This window comes from Eleutherodactylus coqui, chromosome 6, assembly GCF_035609145.1.
Source record: "Eleutherodactylus coqui strain aEleCoq1 chromosome 6, aEleCoq1.hap1, whole genome shotgun sequence".
Lineage (NCBI taxonomy): Eukaryota > Metazoa > Chordata > Amphibia > Anura > Eleutherodactylidae > Eleutherodactylus > Eleutherodactylus coqui.
In genome coordinates this window covers 193,428,739-193,454,335 of record NC_089842.1, presented here as the reverse complement: position 1 = coordinate 193,454,335, position 25,597 = coordinate 193,428,739, and the positions used below count along the sequence as shown (strand labels likewise).

Sequence of the window (25,597 nt, the reverse complement as noted above, 5' to 3'; positions counted from 1 at the left end):
ACGAATGAAAGCTAAAACCACGTTTTGTTTGCCTGTACTCTCCACTGCTTTGAATAAAGCTGGTTGAATTGACCCCGTCTTAGAGCGATGACGTCACTGGCGCGCCCTGCGGTAGTAGGACAGTAAGGGCATGCCAGCACCTTCTATGAGAGCCGCCTCCGGTATGTCTTGAGTTTATCCTTCTGTAGTGACTGTATGATGCGGTGTGCAAGCGTAATAGTCAGCTTTACTGGCGCCATTCATTCTCTATGTTACCCATATGGCGTAATAGAGGTTATTTGCTTTGCTCCGACCACTGCTGTGTTTTTACTATCCATGTGCTGCTCTTCAAGGGCATATTAACCCCTTAAAAGGAAGTGGTTCTTTTAAATGTTATTTTTGGCTTTTCCTACTTACTTTCAAAAAGTCATAACTTTAATTTTTCCGTCTACCCCAGGCTTGTTTTTTGTGAGACAAGTTGTATTTTTCAATAGTAATATTTAATATTAAGTGCTGCGGAATAAGTTGGCGCTATACAAATAAAGATTATTATTATTAATATTGTTTCTGCGGCGTACCCACTGCAATAAAAATGACCTAATAACTTTTTATTCTGTGTGTCCGTACGATTACTGCGATACCAAATTATACAGGTTCTTATATTTTTTCTTTGGAAAAAAATAAAACGTTCTCTCTTCTGCCGTTTATTGTTTTTTCGTTGATATAGTTGTGTGAGGGCTCTATTTTTGTGAGACGTTCTGTAGTCTCCTACTGCTATCATTTTTGAGTTCGTGTGACTTTTTGATCACTTTTTACATATTATTTTTTTTTTTAGATAGGGTGACCAAAAATGTGCATTTCTGGTGTTTTGTTTTTTTTTTCTTTCCCTGACGATGTGGGGTAAATAATGTCTTATTTTGAGCTGACTTTTATGGGCGCAGCGATACCAAGTATGTTTTTATTTTTTTATTAATATGGGAGAAGGAAAATAGGCAGCTGCCAGCGGGGTGTAGGGGCTTAAACGCATAACTGGGACTTTGTCCCGTTTTGCTGGTGTGGAAATCACGTCCACAAAACGGGCTGAACCAAAACCATTGATTCTAACGGTTGCGCTTTGACTGACGTGTTTCTCACTCAATATCACTACGTTTGGGAAAAGATCAAGCAGGACCTTACATCTGTGCTATTTTATTTATTTATTTTTTTTAAACATGCAATTTAAACGGTAAAAAACCCCAACTTTTCACATGCGCAAAGACATTCTGTAATAGTGAGCGTATTTGTGCATGCGCCCGTGTGTTTAAGTCCTGGTAGTAACCTACACCCCTCTCCCCATTGCATACATGTGTATAAAAGGTGGCAGGACTGATAAGGACCAATGTCCACGGGCGGATATGAATTGCGGAATCCATGCAGGTGTCCGCAGTTAAACAGTTAAAGCCGCCCATAGGGAAACATGGGCGTCCACAGCTGAATTAAAGCATGAAAATTTGATTTCCGGATCTTTGGATGCGGAAATCACATTGCAGCATGTTCAAATGGAAGCCATCAAATCCACGGGAATTCCGTGGGAAAGCAGGAGTTAAAAAAAACAAAACCCTCTACTGTGCATGTGCAGCGGCACGCTACCCGGCGCTTCCGCACTCCTCCGCAGTGATTACCTGGACAGGTATGCAGGGTCCTCAACTGCGGGCAGGGTCAGATTCTGCTGCAGGCTCCCACATGCGGCATGAGACCAAACTGTCAGCCAAGTGAGAATTGGGCCAGCAGCCGTTGCTTCTCCCAGCGTTGGATGCGGGGTAACTCCCCCCCCCCCCCCCCCTTTTATTTTAAGCTCCCATAGGAGTCTATGGGAACTTCCACCTTATTTCGGCATAAGATACGGCAAGAGCTATCTTTTCAAGCACCGTATTAAATGAGTTGCTGATGTTCTATTATTCCCGGCACAGTGCTTTTATGCGGCTAAAAGTCGCTCATCTAAATGCTCGCCTACAGGACATCACCAGAGCAGCACCCATCCTCTGGAACGCTCTACCCTGAGGCATCCGGACCATTCCTGATGCACGAAACTTCAGACGTGCCTTAAAAACACACCTCTTCAGGAAAGCATACCAAATCTTCTGACCTAGTCCCAAGCCCCCCCCCATGGTGGCCCTCCCCGTTTGCCTTCTAATAATTGATCTGCACATGAAATTTCCTATTGCCTGTGTTCCCCACCCCTTGCACCTCCTGTACCACCCTCAACCCAAATGCTTCAGATGGTCGTGATTTTTTTTTTTTCAACACTGCTAAATTAGCTGCATATATAGAGTCGTGTGAATAAGGCCTTACGCTAACTTCACACGGGTGATTGTGATATCGGGCCATGAATCACGGCCCAATATCAGGCTTGCCAACATGCAATTTTCCCCTGCAGATGCGAGGCATTTTTATATCTAAACCGTCTTGCATCACTTTGTGGAAGTAGCGACAGACACAGCAGAGGATTGCGGAGCTTCTCTCATTTTTTCAATGGGGAGACCTCGCACCGCACCGCGTGCACCTAGCGCGCGGAGCGATGCTGCCGCCAGCCCCGTTGAAAACAATGGGCGATGCGAAGGCATTCCCAGAGATGGGACGTGCCGCGATTTGTTTCCTGCATTGCATCGCTTATATGTATGACTCCTTCAAGAGAATAGGGTTCATATTCGCGTAAGATTTTTGTGTCTAGCAATGCACAAATCTCCCCCATGTGAAGCCAGCCATAGGCCCAGAGCACATTGTACTTTAAACTTATTCATAGGGCTCCGTTCACCCACATAGACCAAAAAGTATGTTTTTGGCCTCTGTCGGGCTGGTAAACGTCGGTATACCCTTTTTTAAATATTGTATGTGGAAGTGTAAGTGACTCCTATTTCATATGCAAACCTCGACCACCTGAAACCCTATAGGAGATCCGTACCGCTACATGGCACCTGTCAGAGGATACGATCAGATATATATACATTGTGAGCTTACACCTCCAATGGAAGGTGATAAGTTCCGTCCATGTTTTTCTTAAGACTCATTTAGTTTTCTTCTTGTTGCAGAAAAGCATCTGGATCCAGCGGAGAAATAGTTGCGGAGTGATGGTAATGCCGAGCGGCAGTACGTTGTGACACAATGGCGTTAACACTTCAAATGAACAGAGGGCTCAGCCAGTGCAAGAACTATCACTGGATTAAAGGTCATTGGCCTGCAATCCATAATGCCCTTCACCACCCGGTGTTGTACGGCAGTAGTTACAGGAGACCCGGTGTTCCTCCCGACAATACAGCTTTATGGAAGAAAATTGACTTTAGTTTCACAAATGGATTAAAAAATCTCAAGAAACATTTAGGTCTGATGATGAAGGAAGCAGCGGATCACCTTAAGGGTCCGGAAGGTAAACCATTAAGGAACTACCTCTTGGAACAGACCGATGTGGTGTGGGAATTCAGACGCCCTGAAGACTTGCAGAACTGGGTGGTGTCATCAGATGCGGAGATAGGTGGTAAGAGCCAGGCCTTCCTGAAGCTGGGCAACAACAACCAGACAGCTCTCTTCTACGGAGTGCTTAATAGTGAAGTGCCTCGCGATGGGGAAACAAAACACAGCGGATATTGTACCTTAAGATCAAAGGCTCGAAAGGTTTGTATAATTTGATTACTAGTGGTGGATCTCTGTATATGGACGTTACTTGCCCTTATGTGAAAAACTTATTTTTTTCATATCTTGTTTAGCAAATAAACAAAAAAATCAAGATTAGAATCAAGAAAATTGAAAAAAAAATCAAGATTTAAATTTTAGGCCAAATCGCCCAGCCTAGATTTTCCTGGCCTTGTATAGTATTCCATAATCATAGTATTATAGTCTGACACTATAGACTGATGCATTTTTCATACTTAATGACTCGCCCGTCCCTACGGTGTCCACTGATGCAGACTGCATGCAATCTGAAAAGAGTCAGATCTTCACACCGTGCACAGACTTCACTGGTGGGAATGTGGGTGCAGGTGAGTATTAAAAAACATCCCTAGTTTTCTGTGGCTTCACAAAACGCCATCATACTTAGATTATGGTGCTGTTTGGAGGTGACCACCTCCTTTGAAAGCCATATACACCTTTGCACTCCTTTTATTTTTATTTATATATATATATATATATATATATTAGTCAGATACCAATCGTACAAGTTCGCCCACTTACAAAGATGAGAGGCCTGTAATTGACATCATAGGTAGACCTCAACTATGAGAGACAACATGAGAAAACACATCCAGAAAATCACATTGTCTGATTTTTTTTTAACTAATTTATTTGCAAATTATGGTGGAAAATAAGTACTGTATATACTCGAGTATTAGCCGACACAAGTATAACCACAAAAAACTGGTAAAACTTATTGACTCGAGTATATACTAGGTAAAGAAAAAATGCAATACTCACTTCCTAGCCGGCGTTCGTGTCCCTGGCAAGCTGCTTGAGTATTCTCCCTGCTATCATCTCCCTGCTCAGCTTTGAGTTCCCTTGCCGTCAGCGCTGTGTAAGTAAGCGCTGTGAGTGGATCGAGTGACAGCCAATCACAGCTGGGACTCGATAAACCAATTACAGCCATTCAGTGATGTTATCCACTGAATGGCTGTAAATGATCGAGCGCCGGCTGTGACTGGCTGTCGCTCAGTCCAATCACAGCGCTTACTTACACAGCGCTGACGGCGGGGAATTCAAAGCTGAGAATGGAGATGACAGCGGGGAGAATTCTTAACCCCTTAACGACCAGCCCATGGTCTTTTTACGTCCTCCCGAAGTGGGCTTTATTCTCTGAGGAGATGTAAAAACATGTGTCCTGCAGAGAATAAAGCCCCTCGGGCTCTGGACGTGACAGCTCCATGCTATCGGTGTCCGCAGGTAGCCGACAGCATGGAGCTGTCATCCGAGGGCAGCTGAAATTACTCACCGAGGTCCGCCGCACTGCTCCCCGCTCTCCTGGTCCTCCGGGTCCCGAAGCCGGCGTTCTGCGCATGCGCGCCAGGCAGCATTACGTCAGCCGCATGAGCAGAAGGCTTGGCGGCCCGGGAATTTTAAAATCTCCTGGCTCCCGGCTCCTGTAGGTAGCCGGGAGGCAGGAGATGTCAGCGGGGACCACGGTGAGCGGCCCCCGGTACCGCGATCGCCGTTATCCAATGGATAACGGCGATCGCGGAAAAGTGGAGAAAAATCAGATCCATGAGGGAAGGTGAAAATGCTCACCCCCCTTCCTCCGTGTCCACCGGCCGGTGTCGGGACCATCCGCTGGCTTCTGCGCATGCGCCGATGTGGCGCGCATGCGCAGAAGGCCGGCAAATTAAAAATCTCACAGATAGCCGAGTGCAGGGAGATATGACTGGGGACCGCTGTATGCGGTTACCAGTCATATAATCACCGTTATACATCGGATAACGGTGATCATATAAAGTTAAAAAGTAAAAAAAAAAAAGTAGTTAAAAGTTAAAAAAAGTTTCATCTCCCCTTACGGATCGTATCCGTAAGGGGGGATGAAATTACGTACCCAAGGTCCCGGATTTGTTCCCTGATGCGATGTTGATCCGTGGACCTCACCCCAGCTTTGGCGCATGCGCCCGTCAGCATGATGGTGGACGCATGCGCAAAAGTGAAAGATTGCCCAAGAAATTTAAAATCTCCCTGCTGCTGGCTACCAAAGGTAGCCAAGAGCCTGGAGATGTCACGGGGAGCCGCGGTATGCGGTTACTGGTCACGTGATCACCGTTATCCAATGCATAATGGCGATCACGTAAAAGTTCTTAAAAAAGTGGAAGTTTCATCTCCCCTCACCGATGCGATCGGTGGGGGGAGATGAAACATCTTCTCGGAGGCTTCCGCATTTGAATCCAGATGCGATTATCCTCCATGGACCCTTCCGGCTGCTGCGCATGCGCCCGCCGGCAAAATGCCGGACACATTCGCAGGAGCCGGGGAGCCCAGGAAATTTTAAATCTCCTTGCTCCCAGCGACCAACGGTCGCTGAGTGCTTGGAGCAGTGACTGGAGGCCTCGTTGAGCGGTCCCCGGTCACGTGATAAATTAGCTATATAACATTAGGCCGGTCATGCATGACCGGAGAGGAATTATGGGTTTTGCATGCGCTTGATCAGTGGTAATCCACGGATCAATCACATGCATTGGATTACAGGAAGTTATTTTTAGGAAGTCAATTTTTTTTTTCCGTATAAGTGGGCAATGGGGCCTGGAATTTATTCAGTTGTACCCTGAAATCCAGTGGGCATTCCCTCCATTATGGGCCTAGCCATGTGTCCTGTAAGTAGATTAAGGTCACAATGGGTATGTTTATGAACACGGGACAAACGGGGGTATCCATTTTGGGGTGAAAGTCTTCATTCCTATGTACACCGTACAAAAAAAACAGCTTTTAAAATGACAGAATTACCAAAAAAATGAAAATCGTAATTTTTTTCCTTCTGCTTGACTTAGATTCATTCAAAAACTGTGAAGTCAAAAAACTCATTGTACCCCTAGATAAATTTGTTAAGGGGTCTACTTTTCAAAATCAGGTCACTTGTGGGGGTTCTCCATCGTTTTGGTCACTCAATGGCTCTACAAGTGTGCAATAGGGCCTAAATCTCCTTCAAGCAAAATTTCTGTTCCGAAAGCCACCGGTTGCTCCTTTCATTTTGGGCCCAATTGTGCATACAGACGTAATACTAGGGCCACAATGGGTATGTTTCTGAGCACGGGACAAACGGGGATATCCATTCTGGGGTGCAAATACTCATTTTCATGTGTATTATAGAAAAAAGTCCTGTCTTTAAAATGACATATTTGCAAAAATATGAAGCTTTAGTTTTTCTCTTCTAAATTGCATTGACTCCTGAAAAAATAACTGTGGGGTTAAAACACTCATGACACCCCTCAGTGAATACGTTAAGGGGTGTAGTTTTTAAAATGGGGTCACTTGTGGGGGTATCTATCATTTTGACTCCTATGAGCCTTTCCAATCTTGGCTTGGTGTAGGAAAACAAAGTAATGTTAAATTTGTACGTCTCCTAAATGGTTAAAAAAAAAACCGAAAGTTTTTCCAATATGCGCCCAAAATAAAGTAAACGGATGGAAATATATATCTTAGCAAAAATTTCTATATTATGTTTGCACATATTTGAGATATTGCAGTTGGAAATGTGAAAAAATGACGATCCCAATTTTGGCGCTTTTAATAAATAAACACAAATTCTATCGGTCTTTTTTTTCCGCCTAAATGAAGTACAACATGTGGCGAAAAAAACAATGTCAGAATCGCTTGGATATGCAAAACCTTTCTGGTGTTTTTCCATGTTAAAGTGACACGTCAGATTTGCAAAATTTGGCCTGGTCATTAAGGCGCAAACAGGCTTGGTCACTAAGGGGTTAAGCAGCTTGCCGCACCGCCGGGAAGACCATCGTAGGGGCATGGACACGGATGCCGGCTGGGAGGTGAGTATTGCGGGGTTTTTTTGTTGTTTTTTTTACCTCACTCGAGTATAAGCCGAGGGGGACTTTTTTAGCATTAAAAAATGTGCTGAAAAACTAGGCTTATACTCGAGTATATATGGTATTTGGTCACTAACAAAAGTTCATCTCAATTCTTTGTTATATATCCTTTATTGGCAATGACAGAGGTCAAACGTTTTCTGTAAGTCCTCACAAGGTTGGCACACACTGTTGCTGGTATGTTGGCCCATTCCTCCATGCAGATCTCCTCAAGAGCAGTGATGTTTTGGGGCTGTCGCTGGGCAACACGGACTTTCAACTCCCTCCAAAGGTTTTCTATAGGGTTGAGATCTGGAGACTGGCTAGGCCACCCCAGGACCTTGAAATGCTTCTTACGAAGCCACTCCTTCGTTGCCCTGGCGGTGTGCTTCGGATCATTGTCCTGCTGAAAGACCCAGCCATGTTTCATCTTCAGTACCCTTGCTGATGGAAGTAAATTTGCCCTCAAAATCTCACGATACATGGCCCCATTCATTCTTTCAAGCATATGAATCAGTCGTCCTGTCCCTTTGCAGAGAAACAGCCCCAAAGCATGATGTTGCCAACCCCATGCTTCACAGTAGGTATGGCGTTTTTGGGATGCAACTCAGCATTCTTTCTACTCCAAGCACGGTGAGTTGTGTTCCGCCAAACAGTTCTACTTTGGTTTCATCTGACCATATGACATTCTCCCAATACTCTTTTGGATCATCCAAATGCTCTCTAGCAAACTTCAGTCGGCCCCTGACATGTACTGGCTTAAGCAGGGGGACACGTCTGGCACTGCAGGATCTAAGTCCCTGGCGGTGTAGTGTGTTACTGATGGTAGCCTTTGTTACGTTGGTTCCAGTTCTCTATAGGTCATTCACTAGGTTCCCCTGTGTGGTTCTGGGATTTTTGCTCACCATTCTTGTGATCATTTTGACCCCACGGGGTGAGATCTTGCATGGAGCCCCAGATCGAAGGAGATCATCAGTGGTCCTGTATCTCTTCCATTTTCTAATTATTGCTCCCACAGTTGATTTCTTCACACCAAGCTGCTTGCCTATTGCAGATTCAGTCTTCCCAGTCTGGTGCAGGGCTACAATTTTGTTTCTGGTGTCCTTTGACAGCTCTTTGGTCTTCACCATAGTGGAGTTTGGAGTGTGACTGCTTGAGGTTGTGGACAGGTGTCTTTTATACTGATAACAAGTTCAAACAGGTGCCATTACTACAGGTAATGAGTGGAGGACAGAGGAGCCTCTTAAAGAAGTTGTTACAGGTCTGTGAGACCCAGAAATCTTGCTTGTTTGTAGGTGACCAAATACTTATTTTCCACCATGATTTGCAAATAAATTTGTTAAAAATCAGACAATGTGATTTTCTGGATGTGTTTTCTCATGTTGTCTCTCATAGTTGAGGTCTACTTATGATGTCAGTTTTATGGTTCAAAATGTCTTTATTGATTTTTGCATTATATGTAAAAACTTTCTTTTCTTATCAAAATAAATCACATTTGTTACAATGAAATTGTTGTTGAGCTATATATATACTTTAAATCTCTTCCAGCATCCGTATTCCCTCGATGGGCCCCTTTTTGGCCACCGGGGTTGATATTATTGCTGTTAATTACATGTTACAATTTTCCAAAACTATTAACCTATAAAACAGATAACGAAAGCATGTCTGCGTAACCAACGGTTTCACTCTAATCTCCGTCAGTAATATCCCGCTCAAAATATAGTTTAATGGAATAGAGGAAAGGGGGGAGAGGAGTGTGAGGTAGATTTTAGAAAGAAAAGAAAAGGAAAAAGAAAGAGGGGGAAGGAGATGAAGATGAGAGAAGATTAGGACGAGGGAGGGAGGGGGCGGGGAGACCGACCTGTTCCGCTTCTGTTAGTTTAAATGGTTTAGGTGGTAGCTCTCTCAATCCTGAGGGCCCGCGGCAACCAGTTGTAGACGTGGTCGGGGAAGTGGAGTAGTTCCATTTACCACCCATGTGGCCACTTCCTGTGAGTCTCGGAGCTGAGTCCAGGTGTGCCAAACAGCCAGGTATTTGTTATATTTCATCTCATCTCTAGCATATAGCTCCTCTAGATGCCTGATATTATCTAATGCTTCTAGCCACATTGTCCGAGAAGGCAGATCTGTGGATTTCCATTTTCTAGGAATCACCTGTCGCGCTGCTAGTATGAAGAATCTCAATAGTGAGCTTTTGGCCTGAGTCAGCGACCCGGGAAACATGGATAATAGTGCTAATTCTGGAGTTAAGTGTGTTTGGTTGCCACTGACCCACGCATGGAGAGCCCCCACCTCTCGCCATAGAGGACCTATCAACGCGCATGTCCACCATATGTGAGTAAAGGTACCTTTCTCAGATAGGCATCTCCAGCAGACATCCGGACATTGGGGGCAAAATCTGGCCAGTCTCTCCGGGGTCCTGTACCATCTCGTGATGACCTTATAATTTAGCTCTTGCAATTTACTCGAGATGTTTATTTTGAAAGTCAGTATGTAGGCCTTCTTCCATGACTCCTCTGTGTATGTGACTCCCAGCTCTCACTCCCACGCCCTCTCTAAGTCCTTTCTTCTATCCCGTATATCCTCTTCTAACAAGCATTTATATAGTTCTGAGATTTTTTTTTTTTTTCCGGTTATGGATAAACTGCTTCTCGAATGGTGTCAAGGGTATGTTTAACTCTTTGGGCTTCCCTAGGGATCTTATGTAATGGCTTAATTGGAGGTACTGGTACCACGCTCCAGCCGGGGGTCCCCGATCTCCAATTACCTCCTTCAGGGGCCTAAGTCCCCCCATCCCCAGCATGTCCCCCACCCTAGGAATCTCAGTTGGCCGTATGTCAGTCATTATCTTTGTAAGAGATGAGCCTTTGAAAAATAGTGGGATACCTGCATTACCTACCAGGGGTGTCAGGGGGCCCGGTCTCGCTATTAGTTTTATTTTTGTGGCTGGGCCTATCCAAGTCACCATGATATTTTCCACAAAGGGCGACAGTCCCAGGTTTCTCAAACCCTTATATCCCGGTATCCATATCAGGCCCTGTCCTTTATATGGTACCGCATTCTGCTCCATTCTCACCCAACGCTTTTGAGGGTTCTTGTGTGTTAGTTCTAGGATGCAGCGAGATAAGGTGGCCTTGTAGTATAGTGCTATGTTTGGGATTCCCATCCCTCCGCGATCCCGCGGGCCAGTAAGTGCCCTCCAATTGCATCAAGGTTGTCTGCTTCCCCCCCCCCATATAAACTGCATCATCACCTTCCTAATTCGGTTTAGATATGCTCCCGGTAGTTGAATCGGGACGGTTTGGAGGGTGTATAGTATTCTAGGTAGTATGTTCATTTTTATTGTACTTATTTTGCCGAACCAGGTGAGAGGTACCGTCCGCCATTTGTCCAAGTCCTCCTCTAGTTTAGTTAGTAGTGGCTTATAATTTTTCCGAAACAGGTCAGCTATATCGGGTGTGATTGTAATTCCTAGATACTTAATGCTGTCTTTATTCCATGTAAATGGGAAAGCGGACCCTATTGCCTCTGTTTCATCTTCTGGGATGCTTACATTAAGGATCTCGGACTTGCTCAGATCCACCTTAAAATTTGAGAGTCGGCCGAATAGTTGGAATTCCTTTAATATGTTTGGGAGGGCAATTCTAGGATTGGTTATGTAGATTAACAGATCATCGGCATATAAGGCTGTTTTCTGCTCATCATTGTTCAGCTGTACTCCCTTAATGCTCTCATTTGCCTGCAGGGCACTTGCCAGGGTCTCCATAACAATGATGTATAGATAAGGGGACAGTGGACACCCCTGACGTGTGCCGTTTTTAATCTGTAGTTGTTGTGATAGCCTTCCATTTACTCTAATCCGGGCCGAGGGACCGGCATATAGTGCCATTACCCATCCCAAGAACCGTGGGCCCAACCCGATTTGCTCGAGGGCCACCTCCAGGAACCCCCACCCCACCCTGTCAAACGCTTTCTCTGCGTCGACCGTTAAGAGGCATAATGGTTCTCCTGTGTTCCTAGCCCTGGACAGGAGTGATAGTGTTCTTATTGTATTATCTGTAGCTTCCCTGCCGGGGACGAATCCCACCTGGTCCCCATGTATCAGGTTGGGGATATGGGGCTGGAGGCGGCCCGCGAGCATCTTAGAGAATAATTTTGTGTCGACGTTCAACAACGAAATCGGCCTATAGCTTCCACATTGGGCAGGGTCTTTCCCGGGCTTGGGCAGGACCGTGATTACTGCCTGTAGGGCCTGTTTCGGGAAGGGGCAGTCCCTGGAGATGGCATTAAAGGCTTCTAACATCATGGGGGCCAGTTGGTCGTAAAATACTTTAAAGAAGCGGGGTGTGAAGCCATCTGGGCCTGGGCTCTTACCTATCTTTAGTGATCTTACTGCCTCCTTCAATTCCTGTGGCGTAAAGTCGCCTTCAAGGGCCTGTTTGTCGGGATCCTGAATCTGATTAGCAGTATGCTTTGCTATGTATGTGTTCCTCTCTGTTACTAGTTCCTGCCCCTGTTCTCCCTGTCTCTTCTAGGCTATATAGATCCTGATACAACGTTTGGAAACTTTCTAGTATGCCGGTATTATGGTGAACCAACCCCTCTCCTGGTTTGTTAATTGCGAATACGTACGACTGCTGTGTCCTAGGGTTCAGGACTCTTGCTAATCCCTTTCCGCACTTATTCCCAAATTCGTAGAACCACCCTTTTGATTTGTCTCGCTGACAGAGAGATGCTTGGTCTAGTATGCGGAGTATTTCCATCCGCTTAGAGGATATTTCTGAGGCAATGTTATCTGTCGGTAGTGACTTGTTAGTGGTCTCTAGTTTATTGAGGTCCGCCATTAGTTCCTCGAGCTTGGCCGTTCTAATTTTCTTAAGTCTTGCCCCAAGTGATATGAATATTCCCCGTAAAACGCACTTGAGGGCCTCCCATTTAATAGGGGTTGGAGTGGGGTCTGTTTCATGATTAGATCTAAATTCGTCTATGGTTTGTTGTACTTCCTGTTGACAGGCTGCGTCATCCAGTAGGTTGTTGTTCAGACGCCAACTGAATGACGCACTGTTCCTTCTGCCTGTCCCTAGGGAACCCCAGACTGGAGCATGGTCCGACCATATGAATGAACCCATTGTTGAGGAGGGGGATCTGTCTAGTAACCCGTGCGATATGTACAGATAATCTAATCTGTGATAGCTATTGTGTGCACCTGACCGGTAGCTATAATTTTTCTCCCCTGGATGTAGTGTCCTCCACATATCTATCAGTCTGAGGTTTGTTATTTTTGTTCTGAGTTTGTGTGTGGATGTTGGGGAAGTCCCCGACTTACCCCCAGATGAATCTCGTACTGGGTCTATGCTGAGATTAAAATTGCCTCCCAGGATGGTATTGGATCCGTCTGCGAATTTCGCCAATGCCCCCAACATCCGGATGCCGAACTGCTGCTGACCCTGGTTAGGAAAGTAAGCATTTGCCACAGTTAAGACTTCATTATGAACCAGTATCTTTAAGAATACAAATCTCCCGGTTTCGTCCACCTTTGAAGATATTAGTTTGTGAGGTAGACTTTTATGGATAGCGATTGAGGTACCGCCCGCTTTTTTAGTTGGGTGTGGGCTGTGGAACCATGTGGTATAGTGTCGGTGCTTGCATTTGGGGATTTTTGTATCCTGAAAGTGAGTTTTCTGTAGGACGGCTATCATTGTTTTTTCCTTATGCAAGTGGTCAAGGATTTGCCCTCTCTTGGCCGGTTTATTCAGGCCCCTCGTGTTATACGAACAAAATTTTAGGTCCGCCATCTAGTTTCGGTTTGAGTGGCGTTTCTTACAAGTTGGTCTGGAGAGTTAGATGGGTGTTTGGAGGTAGTGTAAGGAGAGACGACAGAGAGAGGAGAAAGTAAAAGATGGGGGTATAGGGAAAAGAGGGGGGCCACGAGGTGGCCCCTGTGCAGCATTAGGCCACTGCACGTATAGAGTAGGTGAGCTACTGGCCTAACATTTGCCAGTATGTGCACTGTGTGCATTTGGTCACCTAGGATGTGAGCCGTGAAGGGGCGGCTGTGTGAGCTGCACTCTCCCGCGTCCCACCCCAAGCGTGGTAGTTTTTAATATGCAATAGGCCTCTGCTCCGGGCCTTGTTTGCTAAGTCTTGAGGCACCAATGTTAATGTTAACATCATCTCTAACTGCAACAACATTTTAACGAGAACTAAACAGTTCTCGTTAAAATTGTTAAAACTGTCCGTTGTTCGTTCTTCCTTCTTCCCCACCAGCGGCCCCATCGTGTCCCCTCCTCCCCCTGGGCCACTACTTAAAGAGTGGCACAAAATGAAACAAAAGGGAGAAGAACTTTGCTACTGTAAATGCTGAACCATAGCATGTGTGGAAAGTTAGTCAACTAGGAAGCAGCCACTTCTTGTGACTCCCGTGGTGGGGGTGGTTTCAATGAGGTCTAAAGATCTTAAGTCAGGTGGTGTCATCTGCTGGTGTACGCCTCTCTCGACGTGATCTTGTTGGGATGGTTTGCCACTGTTCCTTGGCGGTGGGCGCTACTACTGTCGGTGTTTCCGGCCACTCTGGTAACGCTATCATTGGCAGGTTCAGTGTGCCTAGGAAGTTTGGTAATCCCTTAGGGAACGGAACGTGGCCGTCTTCCCGTCTTTCCTGGCCGTTAGAGAAAAGGGGAAAGCCCATCTATATGGGATTCCTTGGTTTTTCAGGGCTGTTAGGATCGGTCTTAAGGCCCCTCTTAAGCGTAGGGTATGTCTAGCCAGGTCCTGCAGAAGCATGATCGGTTTGCCTGTGTAGTTCAAGTCCCCCTTTTCTCTGGCTTTACGGAGAATAATATCCTTTATTTTGAAAAAGTGGATCCTGCAAATAATGTCTCTCGGTCTATTGGGGTCCGTTGGCTTGGGGCCCAGGGCTCTATGAATGAGGTTGATTTCGATATGGTGCTCTGCTGGGTAGTCTATTAACTGCTGGAAAAATGATAGCGCCCATGCTTCTAGGTGTTGCCCTTCTATTTCTTCTGGCAGGCCGCGTATTCTTAAGTTATTCCTGCGGTTCCTGTTTTCCAGGTCGTCAATATGCATAATAATGCTTGTTATCTGGTCGGCTTGTGCCTGTATAGCTTGTTTATGTGTTTCTAAAATGGCTGCCGTGCTTTTTTGTGTCTCCTCAACCTGCAAGATTCTATGGCCCAGGTGCTGCATGTCTGCATGCATTTGTTCCATGACTTGTTTATTGGAGGCTTCCAGCCTCTGAAAAAGACAGTCCAATTCTGACCGTGTGAGTATTGCCATAATGCGGCTTTTTCCACACCTCCTCTCCCTCTGCTGCTGGGGGGGGGTTCGCACCCCTTTTTTGGAGTGGTGCCTGTAGTGTGAGATTCAGGGGTCTGCAGGGCTTGGGACCATGTTTTTGGATTATGGTTCTACCCCTCCATGTGGGCTGGGGCTAGGGGAGAGAGTGCGCTATGTGGGATGCTTGGGCTGCTGCCCGCACTACTCACGCGTCCCCTGCCTGGGGGGGTGGTCGGTGGAGCTTCCCCCTCTGACTCTGATTCACTCCTGTGGCCTTCCTACTCCTTCTCTCTGCCTCCCGGCGGCTTGCTTCTGTTATTTCCCCCTGGCGAGGGCTTGCTGTACCGCTGCTGCTTGTCTCCTGCAGGGGCCGCCGCTGCGGTCTCAGGCTTCGGCGCTCTCGCGAAAGCGGGTGCCATCTTGGATCTTTCCGGCGCTTCTGCCGGAGCGCTGAGAAAACGCTCCAGGGCGCCTTTTTTGCTGCTCGTCGCGGGTCCGGAGGTTCGCGGCTGCCTCCTCTGCATTCTCCTGCGTCCGTGGGTACTTTCTGGTCGCTGCTCGGTGCCTCAAAGCTGTCGACCGGGTAGTGGGCGCGGGAGCTCGCTCTGGATGCGACTCACTCCGCCATCAGCCAGGACACGCCCCATCATGATGTAAATTTTAGGCCCTTCATCCTTTTATGTGGGAGAACTAATATATATAATGCATTTTTGGAAATTTGTAATTTGTTTTCATTGAAATTTCTGATTGTTTGGTTTCTATGCTTGTATTGTTTTCCAAAGCCCTGCAGGCTGGAGGACTGATGTGAGCAAAATAGCTCCTCAGCTCCTTCCCAAGCCTGCTGTGAGGCGGTCACATTACACACTGAGGGATTTCTGAGAAACGGTCAGGAATTTTCAGCAGTGACAGGAAGAAGGCAACATATAGTTATTTGTAGGTTCATGTGAGTCTTTCAGACAGGGAAGTGCATTTTATGGAAAGCAGCTGGCCATTGTTTATTAGTCACTTCAAGTCATAAGTAGTAAAAGAGGATGATAATAATAGCAGAAGGGAAATGTGAAGTGTACTGTACAGCTTATTCATTCACCAATAAAATTGTTTATTACAGGGCTCGTTCAATCGGGTGTTGCCTTACGACTGGTCTAAATTTAATACTCTGCATTTGAGGGTTCGGGGAGACGGACGGCCTTGGATGGTGAATATCCAGTCTGAAATGTATTTTTCTGCAAATTGGGATGACTTATACAATTATTTTCTATACACTCGCGGCGGTCCTTACTGGCAGGATGTTAAGGTAAGAATTCAAGAAATTGGGGAGGGTTACGTAATCACTACGGCATGGGTGACCCTGATATGAAGGATCATGTGCAATAAAATAATGAACTTAAATTGGGTTTATTCAATGTAACTTGTAATAGTAAATTGAACGGTACTAGCATAGCGCAGTGATTATTGTATAGGCTGTTCCTCTACTTCTTCCAGAAATACAGTGGAGACAGTGCCTGCGAATTAAGGTCAGGTGATGAATGGTATTAGTGACCTTCAGTTAAGTTTATTGATGGTTTGATAACAGAGACAAACACCTCAACAGTGTCCGATGGGAGCTGTAGTACAGATGGGCTTTGTAGGGCGCTTAGCAGACATGTGAGGTGGGGACTGGCTTCCTTCACAGCTCCTGATTAGGACAAGAGGCTGCAATGGCTAGCCCCTTTCTTCACCTTTTGTCTCCTTTTGCCCTCTTGATCTCATTTACTTCCCACTCTCCTACTATGCTGTAATCCTTTTTTTTCAGTTCTTTTCTTCCTCCTCTCATCTTGCTCTCTTCTGCAGCCATGTGTGGGATAATGTCCTCCTGCCTCTCTGCTTCCAGGGCGGGTGACTGTGAGTTGGCAGGCAGAAGCCGCTCACCGCCAGGGCAGAGGAGACTGATGGAGCAGCTGTGGCCTCGGGGAGTATAGGAGTCTCCCTTGAGACCCCTCCTGCTAGCCACAGGCAGAAATCAAGTCTGAGGCTGCCCAGGCCTCAGTTGGCCACAGACTAGTGTCGTCGGCAAGAGAGAAAATTCAGGTGTCACAAGGTTTCCCAAGTGTAAGAGGGGACAGTATAGGGAGCTGGTCTTCCAGCATCAGGAGTTGGCGGGATTGCAGGGAAAGATTAGTGTAGTGGAATGGAGTATATCTGCTCCTGTTGGCAGCTAAGCCACGCCCCCACCCCAATGCACATTATTAAAGGGGTTGTCTCATGCCGAAACGTTTTTTTTTTATTCAATAGGCCCCCCGTTCGGCACAAGACAAACCCAAGGGATGGGTTAAAAAAAAAAAAAAAAAAAAAAAAGGTTTATTACTTACCCGAATCCCTGCGCTGCGGCGACTTCTTTCTTCCTTTACCAAGATGGCCGCCAGGATCTTCACCCACGATGCACCGCGGGTCTTCTCCCATGGTGCACCGTGGGCTCTGTGCGGTGCATTGCCGATTCCAGCCTCCTGATTGGCTGGAATCGGCACACGTGATGGAGCGGAGCTACGAGGACCAGCTCTCTGGCACGAGCGGCCCCATTCACCAGGGAAAAGACCGGACTGCGCAAGCGCGTCTAAAAACGCCAGAAGACAGCGAATTTAGACGGATCCATGGCGACGGGGATGCTAGCAACGGAGCAGGTAAGTGAATAACTTCTGTATGGCTCATAATTAATGCACGATGTATATTACAAAGTGCATTAATATGGCCATACAGAAGTGCTGAACCCCACTTGATTTCACGAGACAACCCCTTTAAGTATTGAAAAAAAACTAAACTTGTGAATGTTTTTCCCCTATGTCCCAGTAGGGACTTGAATATGCACTCTTCTGATTAGTATAAAGTGATAAATATTGGAATATATTAGGTTTCTATGATTTTCAAAAAAGCAATTCTAAATCAAGACAGCCAATTCAGACTCCCTGAAAGTTAATGGGAGTAAAAATCGGGTTCACTAGTTGGTGGTCGTTCAAATCCCATCAAGAGTAACATCTGCATGAACTTTTAAAAAGTCCATTTAGATGTTGCCCTTAATCAGATTTGAACCTAGAACTCCAGCGCTGCACGGCAGCAGTGCTGACAATTGAGCTGCCACACTTGTTCTTTCACCTCTAGTGAAGGCGAACAAGAAGAATAAACACAAAGAGAAGATAAAACCTTCATCCAGATGTTGCCCTTAACCCCTTAGTGACCAACCCATAGTGTTTTTACGTCTTAGCTAAATGGGCTTTAATCCCTGAGGACGTAAAAACATAAATCCTGCGGGGATTAAAACCACGTGGGCTGTGGACCTGACAGCTCCAAGCTGTTGGTGCCCAGAGGTAGCCGACAACATGGAGCAGCCACCCCACCCCCCGGCAATGCGAACAGCACTATCCAATGGATAGCGGCGATCGCATTAAAGTGCAAAAATTTTTTCAAGAAGTCAAAGATTCAGCTGCCCTCATGGATCGGATCTGTGGGGGAAGCTGAGATTACTCACCCCGGCCCTCCAGGACCTGAAGCTGGCCTCCTCCGACCATGTGCAGAAGGCCGGAAATCCCGGCAAATTTGAAATCTCTTGGCTCTTGAAGGTAGCCGAGAAGTAGGAGATGTCACTGGGGACCGTGGTCGACATTATCCAATGGATTACGGTGATCACAGAAAAGTAGAAAGAAAAAAAAAAGGTAAAGTTTCATCTCCCCTCATGCATCAGATCCATGAAGGTAGGTGAAAATACTCACCCCAGTCCTCCGTGATGTCCCCCGGTTATCAGAACCTTTCTCGGGCTTCTGCGCATCACCGATGTGGCGCGCATGCGCAGAAGGCCAGAGAGCCCGGCAAATTTAAAATTCCCCTGCACCCGGCTGTCAAAGATAGCTGAGTCCAAGGAGATGTCACCGGGCACCTCTGTATGTGGTTCCTGATCACATGATCACTGTTATCCATCGGGTAAAGGCCCTTTTAGATGGAACGAATGTCGGGCAAATGATGCCTGACAGTTGTCCCTGCACATATTAGCTCTCGTGCACCTGCACGGGAGCTGGTATCGTTAGCTCTTTTAGTGGGGAGGCTGCAGAAGATTTCGCCGGCGCCCCTCTCTCCATTGACATTCAGTACTCAACGGCCGCTATTTACACTAAATGATCCTCGTTTAGCTCATCGTCCATTGCAGCATAAACAATGGACGATGAACTGATAGCCGCTGTTCAGTACTGAACGATCAGCAATGTTAAGTCAATGCAGAGTGCTACCGTGTTTCCCCGAAAGTAAGACAGTGTCTTACTTTCTTTTTATCCCCAAAAGCCAGACTATGTCTTACTTTCGGCGTATGTCTTATAATAAAAAAAAAAATCATTACTCACCTCCCCCGGCGTTCTGTCGCGCTCCGGCAGGATGTCGCTCGCTCCTCGTCCCCGGCGCAGCATTGCTTTCTGAATGCGGGGCTTGAAATCCCCGCCTCCAGAAAGCTAATACACACGCCGTCAGCCAGTTACAGCCATTCAATGACAGCATTGAATGGCTGTGATTAGCTGAAGGCGCACGTGGCTTCAGCCAATCACACTATTCAATGACATCATTGAATGGGTGTGATTGGCTGAAGCCACGTGCGCCTTCAGCCAATCACAGCCATTCTGTAACTGGCTGACGGCGTGTGTATTAGCTTTCTGGAGGTGGGGATTTCAAGCCCCCGCATTCAGAAAGCAATGCTGCGCCGGGGACGAGGAGCGAGCGACATCCTGCCGGAGCGCGACAGAACGCCGGGGGAGGTGAGTAATGATTTTTTTTTTTCCTACGGTATGTCTTACTTTCGGGGTACGGCTTACATTGGCCGACCCCCCCCCCCTGACACCCCCAATACGTCTTACAATCGGGGGTGTCTTACTATCGGAGAAACACGGTAGGAGAGAAATCTCCTGCAGCCGCCCTGCTGGCCGCTCTGTGAGCGAGCCAGCACTACTAGCTCCTGTGCAGGACACACAGGGATGACATTCGTTCCGTGTAAATGGACCTTAACACTGGTCATGGAAAATGAGTGTATTAAAAAAAAAATAGTTTTACCTTCCCTTACAGATCGTATCGGTGAGGGGTGATGAAATTACATAATTAAGCTCCCCAGATTTGTCCTGGGCTGGGGTGGGAGAGGAGAGACACCCAGAAGGGGTGCCTTTCCCGATCATTGTTCTAAAGACTTGAGATAACACACAGGCCTGTCACATTCCTTGCCAGTGGACTGATTATGTATTTGCTTCTCTGCTCAGCTCTCTGGTATTGTTTTAAGTACAAATTAGTTTCCGATTTCTGTGCCTTTTCGTGTGTGAACATTTTGTATATGTCCCATCCAAATCTGTTTCATTATGCCTGAGCAGGTCCAAAGGCTCGCTGTAACATCATGTATTTTTATTAGCCATAAAAAAGTATTATATCTGCAAGATTATTTGGTTTCTCTGAGAACAATCACATTTTGCTCTACTGGCTAACACTGTACCAGACCGTACTATTAGGCTGGGTTCACACAGGGCGGATTCCCGTCGGAAAGCTCGCGGTTTGGCCGCGACGAAAATAAACAAAAAAGGAAAGGTAAATAGACATGCTGCATCTTCTGAAACCGCGGCTGCTGCGGTTTCAGCCGGACTTACCGCAGCGGATTGGCCTTCCCGTGTGGACGAGGTTTCTGAGAAATCTCGTCCACATGGCTGGCTAATCCCGAGATTAGCGGCCGCCCTGTGTGAACCCAGCCTTAGAGCAGTGGGTGGGAAGAGGGTTGATAAATGTGCCCCAGTGTTTTTCTTAAAGATCTATTTTTTACTTGAATGTTGTTTGTAGTGACAGCTTGATTTCAATTGGTTTGTTCTTATAAGACCGTTTTGCACTCACGTAAAAGTAGGACCTGCTGTAGCCTTCTACTTTTTGTGCATCTCCTTTTGGTATATGCTAAGTCGGTTAATGTCTGTATAAGTTCTTTTTTAACTCTCTAGAAAGCATAGTTTGTTTTTGCACTTTCCTACCTGGAGGGATCGAGTAAAGTAAGCTTACCAAGAATAGAAGGCAGTGGCGAATGTATGTCTAGGCCGTAACTAATGGTGGGAAATCCTAACAAATTCTTCTGATGGGAAGAGACTGACTGACTGACACACTTAACTTTTTCAAATCAAGTGTCAATTAGTATGTACATAATTATTTTTTTTTAGCTTTACTAAATGTGTTTTGCCATTAACCCCTTGAGTGGCACGCCCGGAAAAGTTCCGGGGACGAGCTCCACTGCTCATAGTGACATAGCCCGGAAGATTTCCGGGCTATGTATCACTATGGGAGCTGCAGAGCACAATGCCACAAGCTGTGACAGTGTGCTCTGCCTGCACAGTCCCACAGAGAACAAAGCAAGGGCTTTGAAAAACCAGCAGGAGATATTGCCGACATGTCGGCAATGTCCTGCTTTGTTTACAGGTTGCCATAGAGACCATCGGCTTGTCAGAAGCAAGCCGATGGTCTCTGTGGCAGGGAGAGCTGGTTGTTAGCTGTCAGAGGAGAGCTATGTACCAGCTCTTACAGCAGAGATCAGAGAAAACCTCCGATCTCTGCTGTGTTAACCCTTTACATGCTGCAGTCTATGTGACTGCAGCATGTAAAGGGTTGTCACTGCAGCATGTAAAGGGCTGTCACCATCGGACCCCTGGAATGTGATCAGGGGTCCTGATGGGTCCCTGTGGAAGTCCCCTAAAGGGACAAAAAAATATAAGAAATTTTTAAATTAAAAAAAACAAAACACTTGTCTCCCTTTACTTTGTAAAAAATCAAAAATACAATCACACATGTGGTATCCATGTGCGTCGTAATGACCCAGAGAAGGAAGTTAATACATTAACCCCTTAATGACATGGCCCCATTTCTTTTTTTCCTCCCCCTGTTTAAAAAAATCACAACTTGTCCCGCAAAAAACAAGCCCTTATATGGCCGTGTCAATGGAAAAATGAAAAAGTTATGGCTCTTGAGACGCAACTGCAAAACTAGTTGAAATTCAATGATTAGACCATTTTAAAAAACCTGCCCTGGTGGGCATGACAGGGTGGTAGGAAACCTGCCACTCAAGGGGTTAAACAGCCCTCACAGAGAACATCATAATGTAGTGTTTGTCACATGGATATTTATGTATCTGTGCAGTAGTTTAAGAAACTTGCATTTTATTGGTAGTAGCCAGACACAGAAGTAGTCCTACATATTCATAAGCTGCAGGCTGGCCAGGCCTACCCTGCCTTCTAGCCAATGAGTGGCAGCGCTCTCTATACACAGTAAGAAGCAGAGAGCTGTAACTCATTGGCTAAAAGGGGTGGATGTAGCCAGCCTGCAGCCCATGAACATCCAGGACTACTCTAAGTAGTCCTCTACGCATGTACTACTAATGATAAAATGTAAGGTACTCCAAAAGTACTGCAGATACTTTCAGTAAACATCAGTGTGACTCGCTTACCTTATGGTGCAAAAAAGATGGTGACAGTCACTGTATTGGCAGCATATTATAGGGACAGTTCTGTGCTAATAGGCCCCTGTTTAGAGTAGGCACCAACACAGAATATAGCCCCCATTACAAGTCCACTATATTCAGGGGAGTATTTCCCTCACATTGTCAGATGGAAGCAAAGCAATCCCCTTATGATTACAGCATGCTCAGACTAATAGTTGTACAGTGTGTTAGGTACGAACTGGGTAGCTTTAGCCTAACAGTATAAGGGATCTATCCCTATAATATACTGCCCTTCCCTAGGACACCATATTTAAATGGCAGATCTGCTTTATCCCTTTTGTTTTTTTAATCTATTTCAGATTCCCTTGTCCAAGTTTTTTATGACAAGCAGAGGAAGAATTCAAGATGGCCAATACCCACTGTGGCCCGATAAGGTGTGTAAGTAGGGTTTATTGTGTCTGCAGGTGGGGCATTGCTGGGGTCCGCACCCGAGTACACGCTAAAGGTCCTTTGTTAGCCAATATCTAGCAGTCGGAAAACAGCTTGATGTTACCCTTTTTGCCAAGGATCCACATATAGCTGAAGGCACTTCTGTTGGGTGGGCATATAATACGCATGCCATGCAAATCTGTAGTGCTTGAATTGGCAGAATGGGAGCCGCTACAACATAGAGCAGTGATGGGCAACCTTTTAAGCTCAGTGTGCCAAAATTCACCAAAAAACTGAGAATAACTTGGGGGGGTGTGATACTTTGAGAAAAAAAATCCACAAATCCGCGATATTAAGGCTGGGTTCACACAGGGCGGATTTGCTGCGGCTTTTCCGTTGCGGTTTTGCCGCAGAAGAAATGCTTCTGCGGCAAAGCAGCTTCAGAGGTTAATTTTGGCTTGCGGATTTTCCTGTGGAAAAATCCACAAGCGTTTTTTCCCCGCAGCGTTTTTACTTTTTGCTGCGTCCATAGAGGTCTATGGACAAAAAACGCTGCGGAAAAGACAGAAGAATGAACATGCTGCATCTTTGAAAACCACGCTGCAGTTGCATTTCCGCACTACGGCTGTGCGGAAAAAATCCGCCCAGTGAGAACAGCTTTTTTGCAAGACTCATTTGTGCTGCATTGCACTGCAAATGCAGCGGTTTTGCCGAAGTGTGGATATGCAACGGCAATCCGAGGCAAACCCGCAGCAAATCCGCCCTGTGTGAACCCAGGCTAATAGTTTAAATAACAAATGTATAATTGTAATATATAACTGTATTTAGTAAACCCAAAACACCCACAGCACAGGCCTTCACCTCTCCCAGCCTCCCCCTCACTTATCTTAGTAATGAGTCCCCCCAATACCCACTTACCCCATCCACGTCCTGGAAGCTCTGCTCCTCCGCGCCGCTAGCAGAGATATCTCCGGCACACACTAACGTCAGTGGGCTGCGGGATGCCTCCTCCCCCAGACGCTCTCGTGGAAGCAAGTGGTAAGAGATGACGGAGGAGGATCCCGGCTGCACACTGACATCAGTGTGCACCGGGATCAGTGCTGCTACCGGTGGTAGCGCTGGTTAGTCAATACCAGCAGGGGAGCTGCGGCCCCTGCTAGTATGCACGAACTGGGTGAACGGCCAACAGCAGACGTGTGTCATAGGTTCGCCATCACGGACAGAGTAACTTGTGTTTTTGTTTTTTTTTAAAAGATTACCACTCTTGGATTTACACTTGGAGACAGAGCAGATGGACCATTTCAACTTGAAATTGATTTCATTGGGTTATGTAGAGATGAAGCACACACTGAAGAGTTTGCTTATGAACTATACAAATCACCACCTCTATAAGTGATTTATGGGGTGCCTGAAGGGATTGTCCCCTTTCTAGGAAGCAGACAGCTCTGTACACTGTGCAGTACCAACCCAGGCCATTGAAGTCTTATTAAAGTGAATGGGACTCAGCCTGCAGTACCACGCCCCTGCAGAAAAGTGGGTAGAAGTGAGACAACCTTTTAACAACAGATTCAATTGTTTTCTATTCCCGTGGAAAGAAAAGACTTTCATTGTGAATTTAAATTTCTTATTCAAGACTTGGATGTGAATGCGATAGACAAGTCAAAGCTTAAACTACCTACGGTGAAAAGACACAAAGATTTCACAAAAAACAAACCGACTTAGTAGCAAAATGGAATTTATTAAGCGCGTTACCATTATAATAAATAACATAGGTGTGGTATCCTTATAACCGTACCTGTACTACACATTTACAATGGAGAAGTTATCACATAGCAATGTAGACTTGGAAAGGAAGAGATGAAAAAAAAAATTTAAAAAAATTCAAGAGCTGTGTTGGCTAAAATTAGGCAAGTCTGGGAGGGTTTAATAAAGTCTTTGCGTGCTTTTGCACATATTGTATACATTAACTTGAAACAGAGCCTTAGAAAAATATGGATATTGCAACCTTTATCTATGGAACAAACAAAATAGAACAAGAATTTCTACACGTTACCTTCTGTTATCAAGTATGCAAAGACTAATAACCCAATTTCTAAGTTGCTGAGACTGCAATGCTGGAGCCATTATGTTGAAATGGAGATTTGGAACAGTAAAAAGCCGTTCTAGGAATTGTCAGACTCCCAAAAATCACTTCATCCTGCAGCAACTTATCAAGGAAATTGCTATATATCCCAAAAGAATCATTGAAAGACCAAAAGGCCTCTTTACCCTCAGTCAAGTCAGATATGTATTACCCTATGCTATGAGAAAGTAACTGTGCCGACATTGCTGCCATCCGAGACAACTTCCTTTTTTCAAGGGACATTCTTAGAATGATTGTCTGGCCACAGAACATTTTGATGGAGTTATTGCCACTGAGGCTCCTGTAATTATTATTGGGCAGTTGGATGAAGTTGTAGTAAGTTATAATATGGTCTATGCATGGAATGGATTTATTTAGAATAAAGCTGTCTGTACTTGTGAATGCCTGTTTAGCTGCTGCTCTGTGTGATGCAATTCTATTCTAAAAACATAGTTTTTTTTCTTCTAAAGAAAGCCCTTTCTTTAAAAGCAGGTAAATCTGTAAAATGTTAAATCATTCTAATATTAGCTGCCTCATGAATTATTAACTATCATAAAAAGCAGAAAATTGAAGATTTATCATCTCTAACCTTGTAAGTACATTTAAGCAAGAACATAAAAGACACAAAATTACCCTCAATTTACAAAAAGTGACAACGTACAGAATAAGTCACTAGAAAGTTTCATTATCCATGTGATTTTCTAAGGGACGGCAACTTTTCTCCGTGATCCATATATTTTGTCTCTCTTGATCTTTCGGTCCTCCTCCTGCTGTTTACGCCGCTGCACTCTG

The 25,597-nt window shown here is 45.7% G+C and overlaps 2 protein-coding genes across 3 annotated transcripts in view; one reads left to right on the top strand and one right to left on the bottom strand.

Annotated features, from left to right (window-relative positions):
- The first annotated feature begins 104 nt into the window (after positions 1–104).
- NDUFAF1 (NADH:ubiquinone oxidoreductase complex assembly factor 1) lies at positions 105–25,207 on the top strand. Its single transcript, XM_066608534.1, has 5 exons — positions 105–161; positions 3,048–3,627; positions 15,904–16,089; positions 22,614–22,688; positions 23,938–25,207. The coding sequence occupies exons 2-5, from the start codon at positions 3,121–3,123 to the stop codon at positions 24,073–24,075; spliced, it is 906 nt and encodes a 301-aa protein (XP_066464631.1). The 5' UTR covers positions 105–161; positions 3,048–3,120; the 3' UTR covers positions 24,076–25,207.
- The window catches only part of NUSAP1 (nucleolar and spindle associated protein 1), a 39,009-nt gene continuing 37,813 nt past the window's right edge, over positions 24,402–25,597 (bottom strand). Inside the window, exon 12 of one of the 2 annotated variants that reach the window (XM_066608533.1) lies at positions 24,402–25,594. In XM_066608533.1, coding sequence (XP_066464630.1) covers positions 25,507–25,594 — 88 coding nt within the window. In that variant the 3' untranslated portion in view covers positions 24,402–25,506. The other variant, XM_066608532.1, reaches the window with a different exon arrangement.